General features: G+C 62.2%; 1 protein-coding gene across 1 annotated transcript; it reads right to left on the bottom strand.

Annotated features, from left to right (window-relative positions):
* Positions 1-1126: 1126 nt before the first annotated feature.
* Positions 1127-12433, bottom strand: SLC12A9 (solute carrier family 12 member 9). The gene is made up of 13 exons (XM_066325895.1): positions 12215-12433; positions 10112-10246; positions 9802-9939; positions 9283-9582; positions 8958-9065; positions 8729-8840; positions 8476-8633; positions 8129-8211; positions 7685-7809; positions 6180-6372; positions 5840-6014; positions 4967-5113; positions 1127-4515 (listed from the first exon to the last, which is right to left on the bottom strand). The coding sequence occupies exons 1-13, from the start codon at positions 12396-12398 to the stop codon at positions 3680-3682; spliced, it is 2694 nt and encodes an 897-aa protein (XP_066181992.1). The 5' UTR covers positions 12399-12433; the 3' UTR covers positions 1127-3679.
* Between the last annotated feature and the right edge of the window lie 2283 nt (positions 12434-14716).

Here is a 14716-nt window from a genome sequence, read left to right as displayed (position 1 = left end):
AAGCGCTGCCCAGCCCAGGCACACCCAACAGCAGGATCGTGCCATGGGGCCAACACACCCAGAAATCACCAGGTGGGTGTGACTACCCCGTGGCCCAGCGCTCTGATCCCGAGCAGCCCCCGGGCAGCACTCAGCCCGCCAGCCCCACTCCACCCTGCCCATCCCGCGGGCCACCCCGCCGGCATCCTCATTTTCCCCAAGATTAGCCGCGGCGCGGGAGCCTCCGCGCATCGCCAGCAGGTGACAAATAAGATTTTTCCACTCTCCCGAGCACCCGGCATGGGTCTGTCATTGAAAATGCAAAGCAGCGCCGTGCCAACCTCCGCCACCCGCCCTCACCTCTGTCAGCCCCTCAGTGCTGAGCACCAAGCCAGATGAACACCCCCCACCATCACCACTAGACCCCCTCTCCCTCGGCAGTGCTGGGGTGCCGGGCATGGTGCCTTCACACCCAATAAAATAGGGCACGTTCCCAGGGGAGGTCTTAGAGGGAAGCTAGTTTGGGAGTGTCAGCCTGGGTGGGCAACACGGCCTCATGGTGTCCTTTGGGTGCACCCACACACCTAGTGGAGATTGGCACCAGTGAAGCGCTGTCCCTTACAGGAAACACTTGGCCCAAGACTTGCCTGTTTAGGGTGGGTATCCCCCACAAGTCCCACCCCAAGGAGCCCCTTCCCCAGCACCCAAGGCAGCAGTAGGAGAGTGCTCCACCCCACAGCTAGGTACATCCACCCATTACCTACAACTCTCATCCATGGACTCACCTTTCCCAAACCCCTCAATCCCCCCTCAACCCACCCCAAAACCCCTCGGTTTCCCCCGGCTCCAAACCTGGCATCCCATTACTACCGTGCCCCCAGCCCAGAGCAAGGCACTCCCCCAGCCCCACTCCCCCGCTGCCGCCGCGTCTCCCCTCCGCTATTGTCAGAGGGTTGCCTCTGCCTCTGTCTGCGAAATTAATTCGGAGGTGGAGAGGGAGAATTATGTAAAGTGTGGTTATTCTGGAGCGGCGGGGGAAGTGCGGCTGATGGCAAAGTGCCTTTTTGTGTGTTTAATATGCATTTTTTTCCAGCGGTGCATTTTCAGGCGGGTAATTTGCTGTCTTTTCAGACCCCGATCAGTATCATTTCTCCGGCAATGACAGCTTTTATTTGCACTGAAATGAATGCTGCAAAATTTCCAAGAAATAGCCGAGGCCCTGTTGGCTGCCCACCCCTGCAGGGCCGGGGCATGGGCACCCACCCCCACAGCCTCCTGCCCACAGCCCTGCTTGGCAGTGGAGTCCTGGGGTTCTGGGCAGACGCGTGTGCCAGTTTACACACCCCGAGTCCACAAGGGTGTGTGCTCCCCCAGCTCCCCCTTTCTGGAGCCCCATGTGCACATCAGTGTGTCACACCTAGGGGTGGGTACATACACCCACACCAACGTGTGTGCATGCACAGACACCCCTTGTGCACCTGCACAGCCCCCAGCACAGCACCCACTCCCACGTGCACATGCAGGCACTCTCTCTCCTAGTTTATTCATATCCCTGCCTGAACATACACACACACACACGCCCCTCCTTGTGTGCTGGTGGGCACCCTCCTCACTTTGTATCCCACTCAGACCTTGGCATAGCACCCCTGATCCAGAGCACTCAGCCAGCCAGGAGGGTTTGGGGGTCCCCCATTCACCCCACTCTACCTCAGCACAGCCCAGCGCTCGAGGAAATCAAGGCACAGAGGGGGCAGGCACAAATAGGTGCTCTCCTCACAGCCCATTCCCTCTGGGTACAGACAGCAATGGTGGGAGTGTGGAGGAGATGCAGGGGTGTGAGAGTGGCTGTTTTGTCTGCACCTCTGGCTGTTGGGAAAGAAGAAGAATGCTGTTTGTGTAGGTGTGTGCCGTGTGGGCGTTGCGTGCCAGAGCTGGTTTGCCGGAGCCGCGGTGCTGCCTTTGCAGAGGCCGTGATGCTGCATGTGCACACCTGGCTGTGCATGTGCGTGCCCGTGACAGCCCCCTGCCCATGCCACGCTGTGTGTGACTGTGTGTGCAGTGCTGCCACGGGCACACGTGTCCAGGTCCATGTGTGTGGGCATCTGTGACTGGGACAGCAGCCCTGGATGTACCCAGGCACGTGGCACAAACGGTGTTGGAGGGTGCCCATGCATGTGCAATGCTGCATCTCCCTACAATGCTGTGGGGGGCTGCACGGTCCTGAGCTTGGGGTCCCATACACCCCCAGCCCCAGGTCCCCAGTTGCAGAGGTGCTGGTGCCTGGCATGGCCAAGGTTAACTCTGCTGGAGCCCATGGGCACAGTGAGGGGAAGCTTTAATTTAATGAAGTGTGAGGCTTTTTATGGGCTTTTAATTACGTGGTGATAATTAACATTATAGGCCTCCGGGTCCCGCTGGTGCCAGGCTGCCCTGTGCCAGCTTCCAACTGTTTGTAAATAAATCCCGCTGGATGTGTGGTGCTCACCCCAGGGCACCCAGCTCCTGTAGCACGGAGTAAAGCCAGCCCCAGCCCTCTCCTCCCCAGCCAGGGCACAATTCACTGCAAAATGTGGGTCTCCACCATTTTTCCCCCCAGCTACACCAAACCACCTGGGTTATTCCAGCCCTCTGCCTGACTAGAGCTGCCAGCCAGCAGTGCCAAGTTTGGTGGGAGCAGGCAGAGGCAGCAGTGCCACACTTGTCACCCCTGCTAGAGCCCAGCCTGGCCGGGAGCAGCCCCCCGTGCTGGGGCTAATAGGAAGCAATCCATCAGGCAGCACTGGGCACACTGCCCACCCGCCAGGCACCCGATGGATTTATCGTTCGGCACCCAGGCAATTTCCTGCCCTCCTTTAATCAATAAGGGAGGGCGGGGGGCAAGGCCAGCTTCCCCCATGATGTGTGTGGGGAAATAACAATGCCCCAAGAAACAGGTCAGGAGACCCAGGGGTGTGTGTGTGTGTAAGGACCCCACCACAAATCATTTCCCCATTTCCTGCCAGGACCAGGGCATCAGCACCCATAGGGGCAGGGGGACTACAGGTTAAAGCATCTGCATGGCCCCCATCTAACAGCACTGGGGGTACTGAGCAAGATCCAGGGTGCCATACACTGAAGCCATTAGGGCCAGCACCTGGCTGCTTCCCCCACCCACCCAGCCTCACACAGGGAGCCCAGGCCTCCAGGCCTCCCTCCCCCACCCTTTCCCATTTAATTTTTCCTAATGAAAGGCAGGAGGATGGCGGGGAGCTGGGGCACCAAGGTCGAGGCTGCCTTTAATCAATCCCCGCTGCTGGCTGGGTGCCCGGAGGAGCTGGAGGAGGAGAGGATGGGGGCTGCGGCAGGGGAGGAAGTACAGAGGGGGTTGCAGGGTGCAACTGAGGGGCTCCCAGGAGACAACTGGGGCACCCAATGCTTGCCCCCCCCGGACCCTGCTATGCCCTACCCCAAAGAAAAGGCACCGTGAATGCACCATGCTGCCCGTCTGGCCCCAGAGCTGCGCTGGGATCCCGCCAGGGCAGCTTCTATCCTCTGCAGGAGACATCCCCAAAAATCAAACCCCCTCCCTGCACCCACCTCTCACTGTGGGGTACCCTCTTTGCCCACCAGGATGGAGACACTGGGGCCATCCTCAGGCTCAGGCTGCTGAAGGCACTGGGCAAACGAGTGTGCAGGGAGCTGAGGGGGAGCTGGGGGTCCCCTAGAGCTGGGTGCTGGTGACAGCACTCACCCCGTGCACCAGCACGGTGGGGCCCAGCCCACGGGTGAGCAGCTCCAGCTGGTGCAGGTAAAGCGGGTAGAGGCTGGTGTCAGCCGGCGGCCTCGGCAAGTACAGGAAGCGCACGGTTGGCGCGGGGCTCTGCTCCAGGACCAGTTTGTTGGCGGCACACACATACTCATCTGACACTTGGGCGGTGTTGGTTGGGAAGTTCACAACCCCTTCCTCCTCTTCCTCCTCCTCTGCTGGCCCTCCTGAGGATCCCTGACAGGTTTGCCAGTGCAGGCGGGTGATGGCATCCCAGGGCACCAGCTGGATCTGGGCCTGGATGCGCAGGTCCTTGAGGAGCTGGCGCAGCTTCTCCTCCTGGGCATGGGGCATGGTGCCTGCCTCCACGCACAGGAAGAGGCGCAGGCGGGCGCGGCGCCAGGCCCGCGCCATGTTGAGCACACAGGCCATCTGCAGCAGGAACAGGCTGCAGGTGTCGGCGTAGCGGGCGCTGTCGGGCCGCAGCAGGTTGACCGGCCAGACATGGATGGTAGGGGCGGGGCTGGCGGCCCGCCGCAGCTCCCAGGCCTTGTCCAGGCTCTCCAGCTGCCGGGCCAGCAGGACATTGCGAAGCATCTTCAGGGCGTCAGCCACAATGCCCACGTACTCCCGGGCTGACAGCAGTTTGGGAGCGGTGGGTGCCCGCAGTGGGGGGAAGCCCAGGGGAACCTCCTCACGGGCGCTGGTGAAGGCGGGGTGCCGGGCTAGACCATCCTGCGGCGCCTCGTCGTCGTAGAAACCCAGCACCAGGGTGTTGGGGCGCATCCCGCCTGCCAGAGAGACCACGCCAGCCCAGCTGAGCAGAGGCAGAGGGCTCCACCAGCCCTCCTGGCACTGCAGGTGTCAACAAGCCACAGCTTGACTTTGGCATTGTTCACCCTGCCGATTTCAGACCCCTCAGGATCACACTTAGATGTCTCCAAGACCTGACTCGATTTTTGCACTCGATTTTTCCACCCAACACCTCTCCCACCTGGCTTCGGGACTGCCCACACTGGGTGCTTCCCAACCCCTTGGCATATCTCATCCAGGTGTCTTCAAGCCCCTCAACACTGCCAACAGTGACACTTCCAAACCCCAACCTGCCTACAGCACCGCTCACCCCAGATGTCTCCAAGAGCAAACTTGGCTCTGGCACTGATCCACAAACAGGTGCCCACAAACCCCTTGGCACTTGTCAGCCCACAGCGACAGCAGGATGGGCCCTCAGGCACCACTTACCAAGGCCGGAGGTGAAGAGGAGCTGCCGGACGCCGTGCCGCACTGAGGGTGCAAGGGTGAGGCTGACAAAGGCCTTGACATTCAGTTTGTCCACTAAGCTCAGCCATGACTCCTGCTGGGGCTGCAGTGGGTCCGAAGGCAGCATGTCTGGGTGGGGGGCAAAACCAGCATCAGTGGGACAGATACGCCATCCTGGAGCTAACCCTGGTGCCCACCCCTGCTGCAAAATCCTGTGCCCACCCCAGCACCCACGAGATGGAGAGGGGGATGCAGGTGCTCACAGAGAGAGATATAAAATTATACACAAATGTATTAAAAAACCCCAGGCAGCCCCATCCCTACTCCCCAATTTCAGGCCATTAGTCACCACAGCAACAGCAGGGAAGGGGGAACAGAGCCTGTGCATCAGCCATGACGTGTGCCAAGGAGAGCATATGTGTGCAAACCAACACGCACGAGGGTGCAAACACCCCCAAGGTACACAGCAGCAGGCAGATGGACACAGACACACACATGTGCATGGTTGTGCTGAGTGTGTGCCCATCTGTGTGTTGGGTGTGTGCAGGTGCTAATCCAGCTGTTGCCTCGTGCACACCAACACTGACACATGCAGGAGCCCCACGTGCAAGTGCAGGCATGGACACTAGTGCACACACATGCATGTAAGTATGTGTGCACAGGAGGCATGGCACAGACACAGCTCACTGATGCCCCCCATACCAGCCAAGCCTGATGTCCCCCATGTGTGCCCAAAATGCTGACATTCCCCAGCCATCAACTAGGCAGCAGTGTCAACCCAAGAAGCCCAGCAGTCCCCTGGCATCACAGCAAAGTGCAGAGGCTGTTAGCACAGGAGACAGTGCAGATCCTCACCCAAATCCTGCAGCTCCACGTGGCCCAGGACATAGAGACCACTCTTCTTGAGATCATTGACAAAGTCGATGAGGCGGGCGCTGCCTCGGGGGTTCTGCACCATCAGCAGCATCTGTGGGCGCCAGAACTTGACATGGTCCTTCCGCACATCCAGCATCAGCAGGTACTTCCGCACCTGGAGGACGGATGGAGGGAAACAGGTGAGGAACCCCTTTTTGTTTCACCAAACCCTCCGCCGGGGATGCCTGTCCTGAGAACATGCTGCCTAGGACACAGCTGAGCTGCCATAGGGACACCAGCTTTCCACCCCATAAGGACACAACAGGGGGACAGGGCTTACCTGATGAAAGATGAGGGCCTGGCTGATGTAGCCCCAGGTGCTGCTGGGTGAGAGGTAGTGAAGGGCAAGGAGGAGGAGGAGGAGGAAGCCCAGGCTGGCCGAGGCCGACACAGGGCTGATGAGGAACATCATGACGCAGCAGCCTGCAATGCCCAGCAGGCACGTGTGCCAGGTGAAGTACCGGAAAGTGGGCCTGCAGCAGGGAGGAGGGGACACCTGCTATCATGTGGTGCCCATGCTGCCTGTAGGGAGGGCACAGCAAGGGGAGCTGTGCCAAAGGGCGACACCAGCCACTCCCAGCGATTCTGCTGTGCCAGCCCAGGGCATGTCAGGCACCCCATGTGCCTGGAGGAGAAGTTATGGAGAGGAGATGGTATCTCCCAGGGCACTGGGCAGCCTGTGCTGCCAGCCCTGGGCAAACAGGACAGTGATGGCCATGGGGCTGGCACTGTCCCAGCACACCCAGGAAGTATTGGGGAGCACATGGCAGAGCCAGCAACCATGGTGCCCACTCATTCTGTTGCACAGAGGCAGAGGCAGGGAGGCGAGAAGCTGTTATTTTCTCTAATTGCTGTTTTTCCTGAAAGGTAATTAAAATCCTTTTCCGCTGTGCTTGACGGAGACCTCAGTGAGGGGAGGGGGGAGGCACCAGATGTGGGGTGGGCGAGACGCCTGTTGCTACCCATCCTAGCAGGCTCCCCCAGGCACTGATCCTGCCCCATTCCATGCCAAGCCAAGGAAGCAGCTGAGCAGAGCGGATGGGGGCCAAGCCACAGCCTGGCACAGGCATCAACCCTCCCTTGGAAATGGGGCCTCTGGGGGACTCCCAGGCAGCACCACCAGCCCTACTTGTGTGCAACACCTCTCCCTGCTGTGGTGTCAGCATCCTGCACTGAGGGCAGTGGGCATCACTCAAGAGGGAGATCAGGCTCCCCTGAGCCATCCCCTGCATCCCAGATTTGGGCAGCCCTACCAGCCCAGCCTAACACCAGAGTACCCCACACCCTGCACCCCACGCTAGGACTGCCTGCCACACATACTCCTTCCTGGAAGATATTTTCTCCTCCTCCCACCCAGAATCCCCCTTCCTCCCTCCCCTTCTCTGTTAGTTTAATTAGCACTAATGGAAAGTGGGCTCCATCACTGCCTGGCAAACTGCCCGGGGGATGCCGGCCGGGCACAGGCTATAAATTTCCTCTGGAAAGCCTAAGGAGAGGGGGCGGGTGGTCCCCAGTGGTGCTGGATTTATCTGTACCCAGTCAGCAAAGCAGTAGCAATGCACGATAACTGTGCCAAGCCAGTGCCATTCCAGGACCTGTCCCCTTCTCAGGGACAGGGGTGTCTCTGCCCCTCTAACGCCCACAGGGGCGTGTCCATCATCTCTGCCCACAATCTCATCATAAATCGCAGGCACAGGGATGGCAGGGGAATAACATAGAAGAATGGAAGGATGGGTGGCAGCCAAGCATCTCAGCACAGCCTCTCTCCCCTGAGCCAGTGGGTACCTGAAGTTGGGGGCTGAGGCCCATTCCAGTGCCAGGCAGGCCAGGTTGACAGTGGCGTAAACCAGGAGGAAGAAGGTTGTCACAACACTTGCGATGGTGTTGAGTTTCCCAGAAAAGAGCACAACCTGCAGAGAGCACAGGGTGAATGCACAACAAATGCATGTGCCCAAGCCATCCCTGCTCAATTGGGATGTATCCCAGGGGTATGATGGGTAAGGGTACAGATGGGAAGCCCTTTCCCTTTTTGTGATTTATTCTTAATTTATGGGATACCTCCCACTTCAGGGAGGGAAGGGCACAACTGCAGCAGGACACCCAGGGCACGAGGGCTGAGGGAGGAATCCCAAGGGGCAGGGGATGTGCCAGGCTCCACAGCACCCAACCCAGGTGACAATCAACCTTCACCCAGCGAGGCCAGGAAAGAAGCATTGCTGATAAACTCACCTGCACCACCAGCCAGGAGAGGATCACTGCCATCACTGGGTTCCCACTGGCAGATGTCTTCTTGGCCAGGGCCAGTGCCCGGCCTGCAAGGCAGAGCGGAGAGGTTGGGCTGGGACACCCCAGTACGCAGCCACAGGTTCAACCACTGGCCAGGAGTCCCATCCCCACCCTGAGTGCTGGGGCGGGGGAAATTCCAGGGCATGCAGGTGACGCAAATGGGCACACACCAACCCACAAACCATCACCTCCACACCAAGAAGGGAGTTCCCTGGTATCAGGGTTGGTTCCCAGCAGGGACAACATGCTGAGTGGGCTTCAACAAGTGCCAGTGCACTCTGGGGACTCACCAAAGAGATCATCCCGGGCCAGAGCGTACAAGATGCGGGATGCCCCAATGAGGTTGCTCATGGCTGCAGAGAGAGTGGCAGCATAGATGCCCACAGTGACCAGCGGTGGGAAGATACTGATATCACGCAAGAAGCCATAGTCTTTCTGCAGGAGGATCCTGGAGAGGGACACAGACACACTGGCAACCATCATGGCCCAGGCCAGCATGCTCTGGCACCAGGCACAGCCTGGCATGCAGACAGGTGGCCATACCTGTTGCAGGTGGCACACATGAGGAAAGCCAGCAGGTTGTAGACGAGGTAGGTGAAGAGCACAGCAGAGATGGTACCCCGTGGGATGGAGTAGCTCGGGCGCTTCAGGTCCCCTGTGGGCAGGAGCAGACAGCATTAGTGCCCACAGGCACAGCTTACCCCAGACCTCTCCCAGCCTCAGCTCCTGTTCCCAGTGCCACCCTGCCAGGTACGGCACCTCCTGTCCATACCTGACATGTTGGAGCCTGCCATGATGCCAGTGCAGCCGTTGAACATCACTGCAAACACGGAGCTGAAGCTCATCATCTGCCCGGTGGTGTAGTCCTCCCCGTACTTACCTGCAGGACACACGGACAGGGCCTGTGACAGGCTATCCAGGGTGGCACAGCCCCACCACATGCCCTATCCTCAATGTCCCCACATAAAAACTACAGGAGAAACCACCCCACTGCACCGGCTTTGTGCCCACAAGCAGCCCCCACCCTCCAACAAGCCCCATGTGATGTAGCAGTGCCAGTGGGCACGGCAGGCAGGGTGGGGGAAGCCTCTCCTCACCGCCCAGGTTGTCTCGCAGGGTGCGGAGGGAGAAGCCGGTGAAGACGCCGTTATCGGTCTCAGTGCCATTGGCCTTGGGCAGGTTGATGGGCACCTTCAGGGGCCGTGTGGCAAAGAAGCTGACAAGGATGGTGCCCAGGACAACTGCGACGATGAGGAAGATGAGGAAGGTGGCCTTGGCGTAAATGGAGGCACCCACAAGGCACACGAGGAGGCAGAGTGCCAGCAGCACGGTGCCGTAGAGCAGCTCATACCAGTAGCTCTGGGGCAGGACGTGGATGCCTGTGCCCGCTTCTTGCCCTGGACAGAGACAAGTCAGGATCAGCAAGGCTCAGACGGGGCATCCCTGGGAGCTGAGAGTTACCAACGTTGTGTCAGGCATGACAGGCACCAACTCACTGGCCAGAGGGCTGGATGAGCCATGGCTGGCTATGCTGGGCATGGTGCTTAGCACAGCACTAGGGCTGCCCAGGTAAGGGACACCTGCTGTCCCCTGCCACCACGCAGGATGGTACTCACCAGGCGGGATCCCAAAGCTGTCCACCACTGCCTCCACCAGCCCCAGCACATATAGGGCACTGCCACACACATTGGCCAGAAAAAACATGATCCCGATGCTGCCCCCAAACTCCGGGCCCAAGGCACGGCTGATCATATCTTGCTAGAGTCAAGGGAAGATGTCAGCAGCACAAACCACCACCAGATGCTCCCACCCCTCTCTCCCAGGCCAACAGGGTACCAGCCTTGTCATGGTGCTCCAAGGTCACTGGGTAGTCACTCAGCTTTGTCCCACATGCCCTGTTCCAGCAGCACCCACAGCAAAGGATACAGTAGGCTCCTCCAGCATCCAGTGCCCCATTGGTGGCAATGGCACACACAGACAGCACCGTCATGCCAATGATGAAATATGCCACTGCGAACATGGCCAGGGCCTGGTACAACCCAGCGTGACCCACCACGAACCCTGCCGAGGATGGGAGAGGCCAGTATGCCCATTAGCTGAGCACGGACAACCTGCAGGACAGAGTCCCTGGGCACTGCCACCACACAGACCTCACCCCACTGAGGCAGGCAGCCATTCCCATCCCTGTGCCCACAGCTTCCCCCAGGACATGCCAGCCCCATCCATTCCTAGATGAGGATGTTCCCATCTCACACCCACAGCAGCACCCACCAGCATCCCCCTCCCTCAGGGTATCTCCATCTTCCACCAGTGTCTGGCCCAGGTGTGCCCAGAAACCAAACAAACAGGGAAGAGGCTCTGCTCTGAGATCCCCGTGCCCTGCTGCCACCCTTGTTCCTCAGAGTGGGGAGTCAGGAGCTCCCCACAGGAATCCCGTGGTTGCCTCGCTTGCCTACAACACAGCAGGAAGTAGAAGCAGTCCCTGCCAGCCACGGCACCACTCCCAGGGGTTGTGGGTGGGTGTTCCCGAAAAGAGGAGGCCCAGAGCCCCCTCCAGCCCCGCCCGGAGTGCCGGCAGCGATCCCGCCTGGCGACACTGCGGGCAGGAAGGGGATGCCCGCGGCTGTGGGTGATGCCCTATCTCAGCCACAAGCCAAGCCGCGGACGTGCCCGCGGGAGAGGCAAGGGGGGGGCACCGGGGCACCGTCACCGCAAGAAGCCCTTGGGGCGACAGGCTGGGTTTGGGGGCACCCGCTGCGATCCCCAGAGGGCCGGAGGGCATCCGAGTGCCAAATATAAAGCTGGGTGGGGGTGTTGGCGGAAATAAAGGGATGCCCCAGAAGCACTGTGGGCATAAGTAGGAGGGGCTGCTAACCCAGGAAATCTGGGGAGCGTGTGAGGTGCGGGGGAAGCGGAGAGCTGATAGGGAGAGCCTTGGTCCCTCCAGAGTGGGAAAGTTCCTCTTCCTGGCAGCTTTCCTCCCCTCCGGCCGGCACCTCCCCTACAGCCCCGCGGTCCCTGGGGTAACACAGCCCCGGACGGCTCAGGCAGGGAGTCGGCGGTGCCCGCTGTGGGGCTGCGGGGGTCAGAGCCTGTATGAAGACCCCAAGCAGGGGAGTGGAAAAGGCGTGAATGATGACAGAGCAGCGCCGTGCCCTCAGCTCGGGGGGTCTCCCAGACAGGGGAATGGTCTCAAGGCCCAGCAGGGCCCCCCGGGCACGCAGCCAACTCCCGCCCTGGGCTTTTTGCGGGCGGAAAGCGAAAGAGGAAAAGCTTTTCCCGTTCCCGGCCCGGGGCAAACACTACCCGCCCCCGCCAGCCCCGGGCCACACTGCGGCACCTACCCCCTTCAGGGTCCCCCAAAAGGCTGCCAGCTGCCCCAGCCCATGCCCACCCTGCCCCTTACGTCTCCCAGGGGTCACAGTAACACTCATAACCCAGACTGGGTGGGGGCAGACTGGGAAACAATGCGTGGCCTCTGCACACACACAGAGGGGCAGCTGAGTATCTTCTGAGGGACACCAGGGTTCTGCCCTTGGGATGCTGGGTGGGATGTGGGAGACAACAGGGGTGCTGGAGCCTGGAACTGGAGGATGCCTGGGAAGCAGCACGGTCCCAGCACTAGGGGACAGGTGGACATGAGGGCACTGGAATCCCGTTTAGGACACGCACTGGGAAGACATAGGAACACCAGGGTTTTGAACTAGGGCCCCTTACGGGGGTCCCTAAGGTCCTAACTGGGTTCCTGTCCCTGGTCCCGAGACCCGAATCCCCAGCCTAGTGGGGTCAGGTGGGGACACAGAGCACTGGGGCCCCAAATTGTAGGCACTGGGGTACGCACTAGAGGGAGGCACTGGGACTGCAACAGAGACGGAGGCTCAGGAGAGGGCACTGGAGACCCAGATTGGGTGGCTCGGGGCTCCAGAGGCAGGGACCCCGGGATTAGACGGCGGCCGGGCTGGGGGTACCAGGCAGAGCTGGTGACTCTCGGGGGGCCCCGGGCTACGGCCGGGAGCGGGGGGCACTCACCGAGGCGCAGGAAGAGGACGACGCTGAACATGGAGAGCAGCGTGGGCACCACAACGCCCAGGAATGTGGGGAGCTTGCGGGAGGCGGCGGCGGCGGCCCGGCCGCGCTCCCGGCCCCGCTCCTCCTCGGCCGAGCCGCCGCACAGGCGGTACGTGAGCAGCGCGCTCCGCTCCGAGCTCGCCATAGCCAGGCCCGGCCCGGATCGGGCCCCGCCGACCCCGAAAAGCGCCCGGCCCCGGCCCCGGCGGCCCCGCCCGCCGACCCGATCCCGACCCGCCGGGCCCCGCCCCACACTATGGCCCCGCCCCACATGGTCCCGCCTACACGTGGCCCCGCCCACGACCCTCCGCTAAGGCCACGCCCCCTGACGGAGCCCCTTTCGATAAACCCTGCCCCATTATTAAGTCCCGCCCCGCGGTGAGCCCCCACTCAGGCCCCGCCCCACCGTGCACTCTGGCACCGCCCCTTCACTGGCACCGCCCACATCCCCCCACCCTTATCACGGTCCCTGTCCCAAAATGCTCTCCTATAGGGGACAGCTCTACCGCTCCCCCAAGCGCTACCCCAACACACTACAGTGACCTCCCCCCAGCCCGAGTCACTCCACACTCGGCCTTTCCGGGATCTCCCGACTCTGGTACCCGGCACTGTGTCCCCCAACTCGCGTCCTCCGAACTCGCCCCACTCCTCCCCGCACCCCAAAACCCGCCCCTGCATCGCCACGCACCCCCTTGCCCCAGTGTCCCAACACCCTGATACCGACCGCGGCAGCCCCGGGAACTCCGGTATAGCCCCCGCACGTCCCCGCTGCGCTGCCGGCCGGCCTCGGCTGTCCGCGCCAATTACCGGACAATCGGGGCCCCGGGGGCACCGTGCCCCCCTGCCCGCCGCCAAGGCTGGGATCTGCCCGAGCCCCGGGGTCCCACTGCCGCCGCCGCCCGGGGCGGCCGAGCGCCTCGCCAATTAGGTTAATGGGGTTGGCACCGGCACCGGGAGCGGGGGGCACGCTGCGGCCGGGGGCGAACACCACTCCGGCCTCGAGTACCCGCGAAGCGCCGCTTGCGGTCAGCAGAGCGATCGGACCCCCACGTGTCGCTGGTGGGAGATCCGTGCGGGGACAGCGTGACGGGCGGGAAAGCGCTTCCCTGTGTGCCGTGGTGCTGTGTCCCCCCAATCAGCCCCGCCGTCTCCCGTGGGGCGGAGGCACAGTGTGCCCCCGCGGCCGAGGTGGGAGCCCGCGGGGCCGCGGCTTTCATCTGCGGCGGGCCTGTCGCGGTGCCAGCCGCGGGCAGCCCGCGCCTTTGATGTGCCACTGAAGCGGCATTGTCCGCGCCCCGCTGGCACCATCGCGGCCGGGAGGGCGGGGGGGAGAGCGGGCACGGAGCCGCTCCTGGCCCTAATGGGGACGAGCAGCACCCGTACTCGAAATGGGGATTGGGACACGGGCACCTGCTGCACTTAATGGGGACGGAGAGCGGGGCGTGGGTACCCCCCACGGCGTACAGAGGTTTGAGTACGGCCACCCCCTGTTCCCCAGTGGACGTGAGGACACGGACACCCCCTACCCCTAGCAAGGACGGAAGTCTGGACACAGGCACCCATCTCTTCCCCCTAGCAAAGATGAGCACCCCAGAAATGGACATGGGACCCAGAAACCCCAGTCCTTTTACAGGGACAGAGGTGGGGGCACAGGCATCTGCTGCACGACGAAGAGGTCATGGTGATAACAGCTGCACTTTCACCGAAGGAGCTGAGGCTGAACTAGTGGGCACAGGAGGATGGCAATGGAGGCAGGACGGTGGCATCCTAAATTTCGGTGCCAATGACCAGCCGAGCGGCAGGCACAGATCAGACTGTCCAGCTGGGCTGGTGAGGGTAGCCTCCCCATCCCTGGGGCCAAAGCAGCCCCCAACCCGGGCCCACTGCTGAAGAAGAGAACAAGCAAAGACAGCCGGTGACACGGTCCCACCTGCCCCTGGCCGGGGCACGTCCTCTTTCCTGCACCCTAGGCTGGCAGGACGGGTGTTTCCGCGGCGCGGGGATCGGAGTGGTGTCCACGGGGGCAGCCGCTGCTCAGCACGGAGGTGCAGTGCCCTTGCAGTGAGGCGACCCGTTCAGCCAGGGCTGGGCTGGCACAGAGAGCGGGGACCCCCAGCCCCGGACACCCCCGCCTTCCCTTCCCCCGCCTTGTCCGCTCGGCCGCTCCCGGCCCGCTGCCCGCCTTTGAAACCGCCGGCGGGGCTCCCACGCCCAGCCCGGGCCCCCCGCGCCCGCAGCCGCCGGTGCGTTCCCACCCGCCCGGGGCCCGCAGGAGGGAGGGTGGCGCGGCCGGGGCTTGGCGTGAAAATGATCAAGGGCCGCGGGCAGCGCCGGAGCGCAGCGCCCGTCTGATGCTGCCCGCCCGGAGGCCTCGTCGAACAAAGGCGGCATTGAGGCCCCGGCTGCGCCCCCCCCCCGCGCCCCCCGCCCCGAGCTGGCATCTTGGCGCGACATTAATGAACT

The sequence above is a fragment of the Sylvia atricapilla genome, chromosome 10, assembly GCF_009819655.1.
Source record: "Sylvia atricapilla isolate bSylAtr1 chromosome 10, bSylAtr1.pri, whole genome shotgun sequence".
Classification (NCBI taxonomy): domain Eukaryota; kingdom Metazoa; phylum Chordata; class Aves; order Passeriformes; family Sylviidae; genus Sylvia; species Sylvia atricapilla.
Note: the sequence above shows the minus strand (reverse complement) of the source record. Positions and strands in the feature narration are given on the sequence as shown.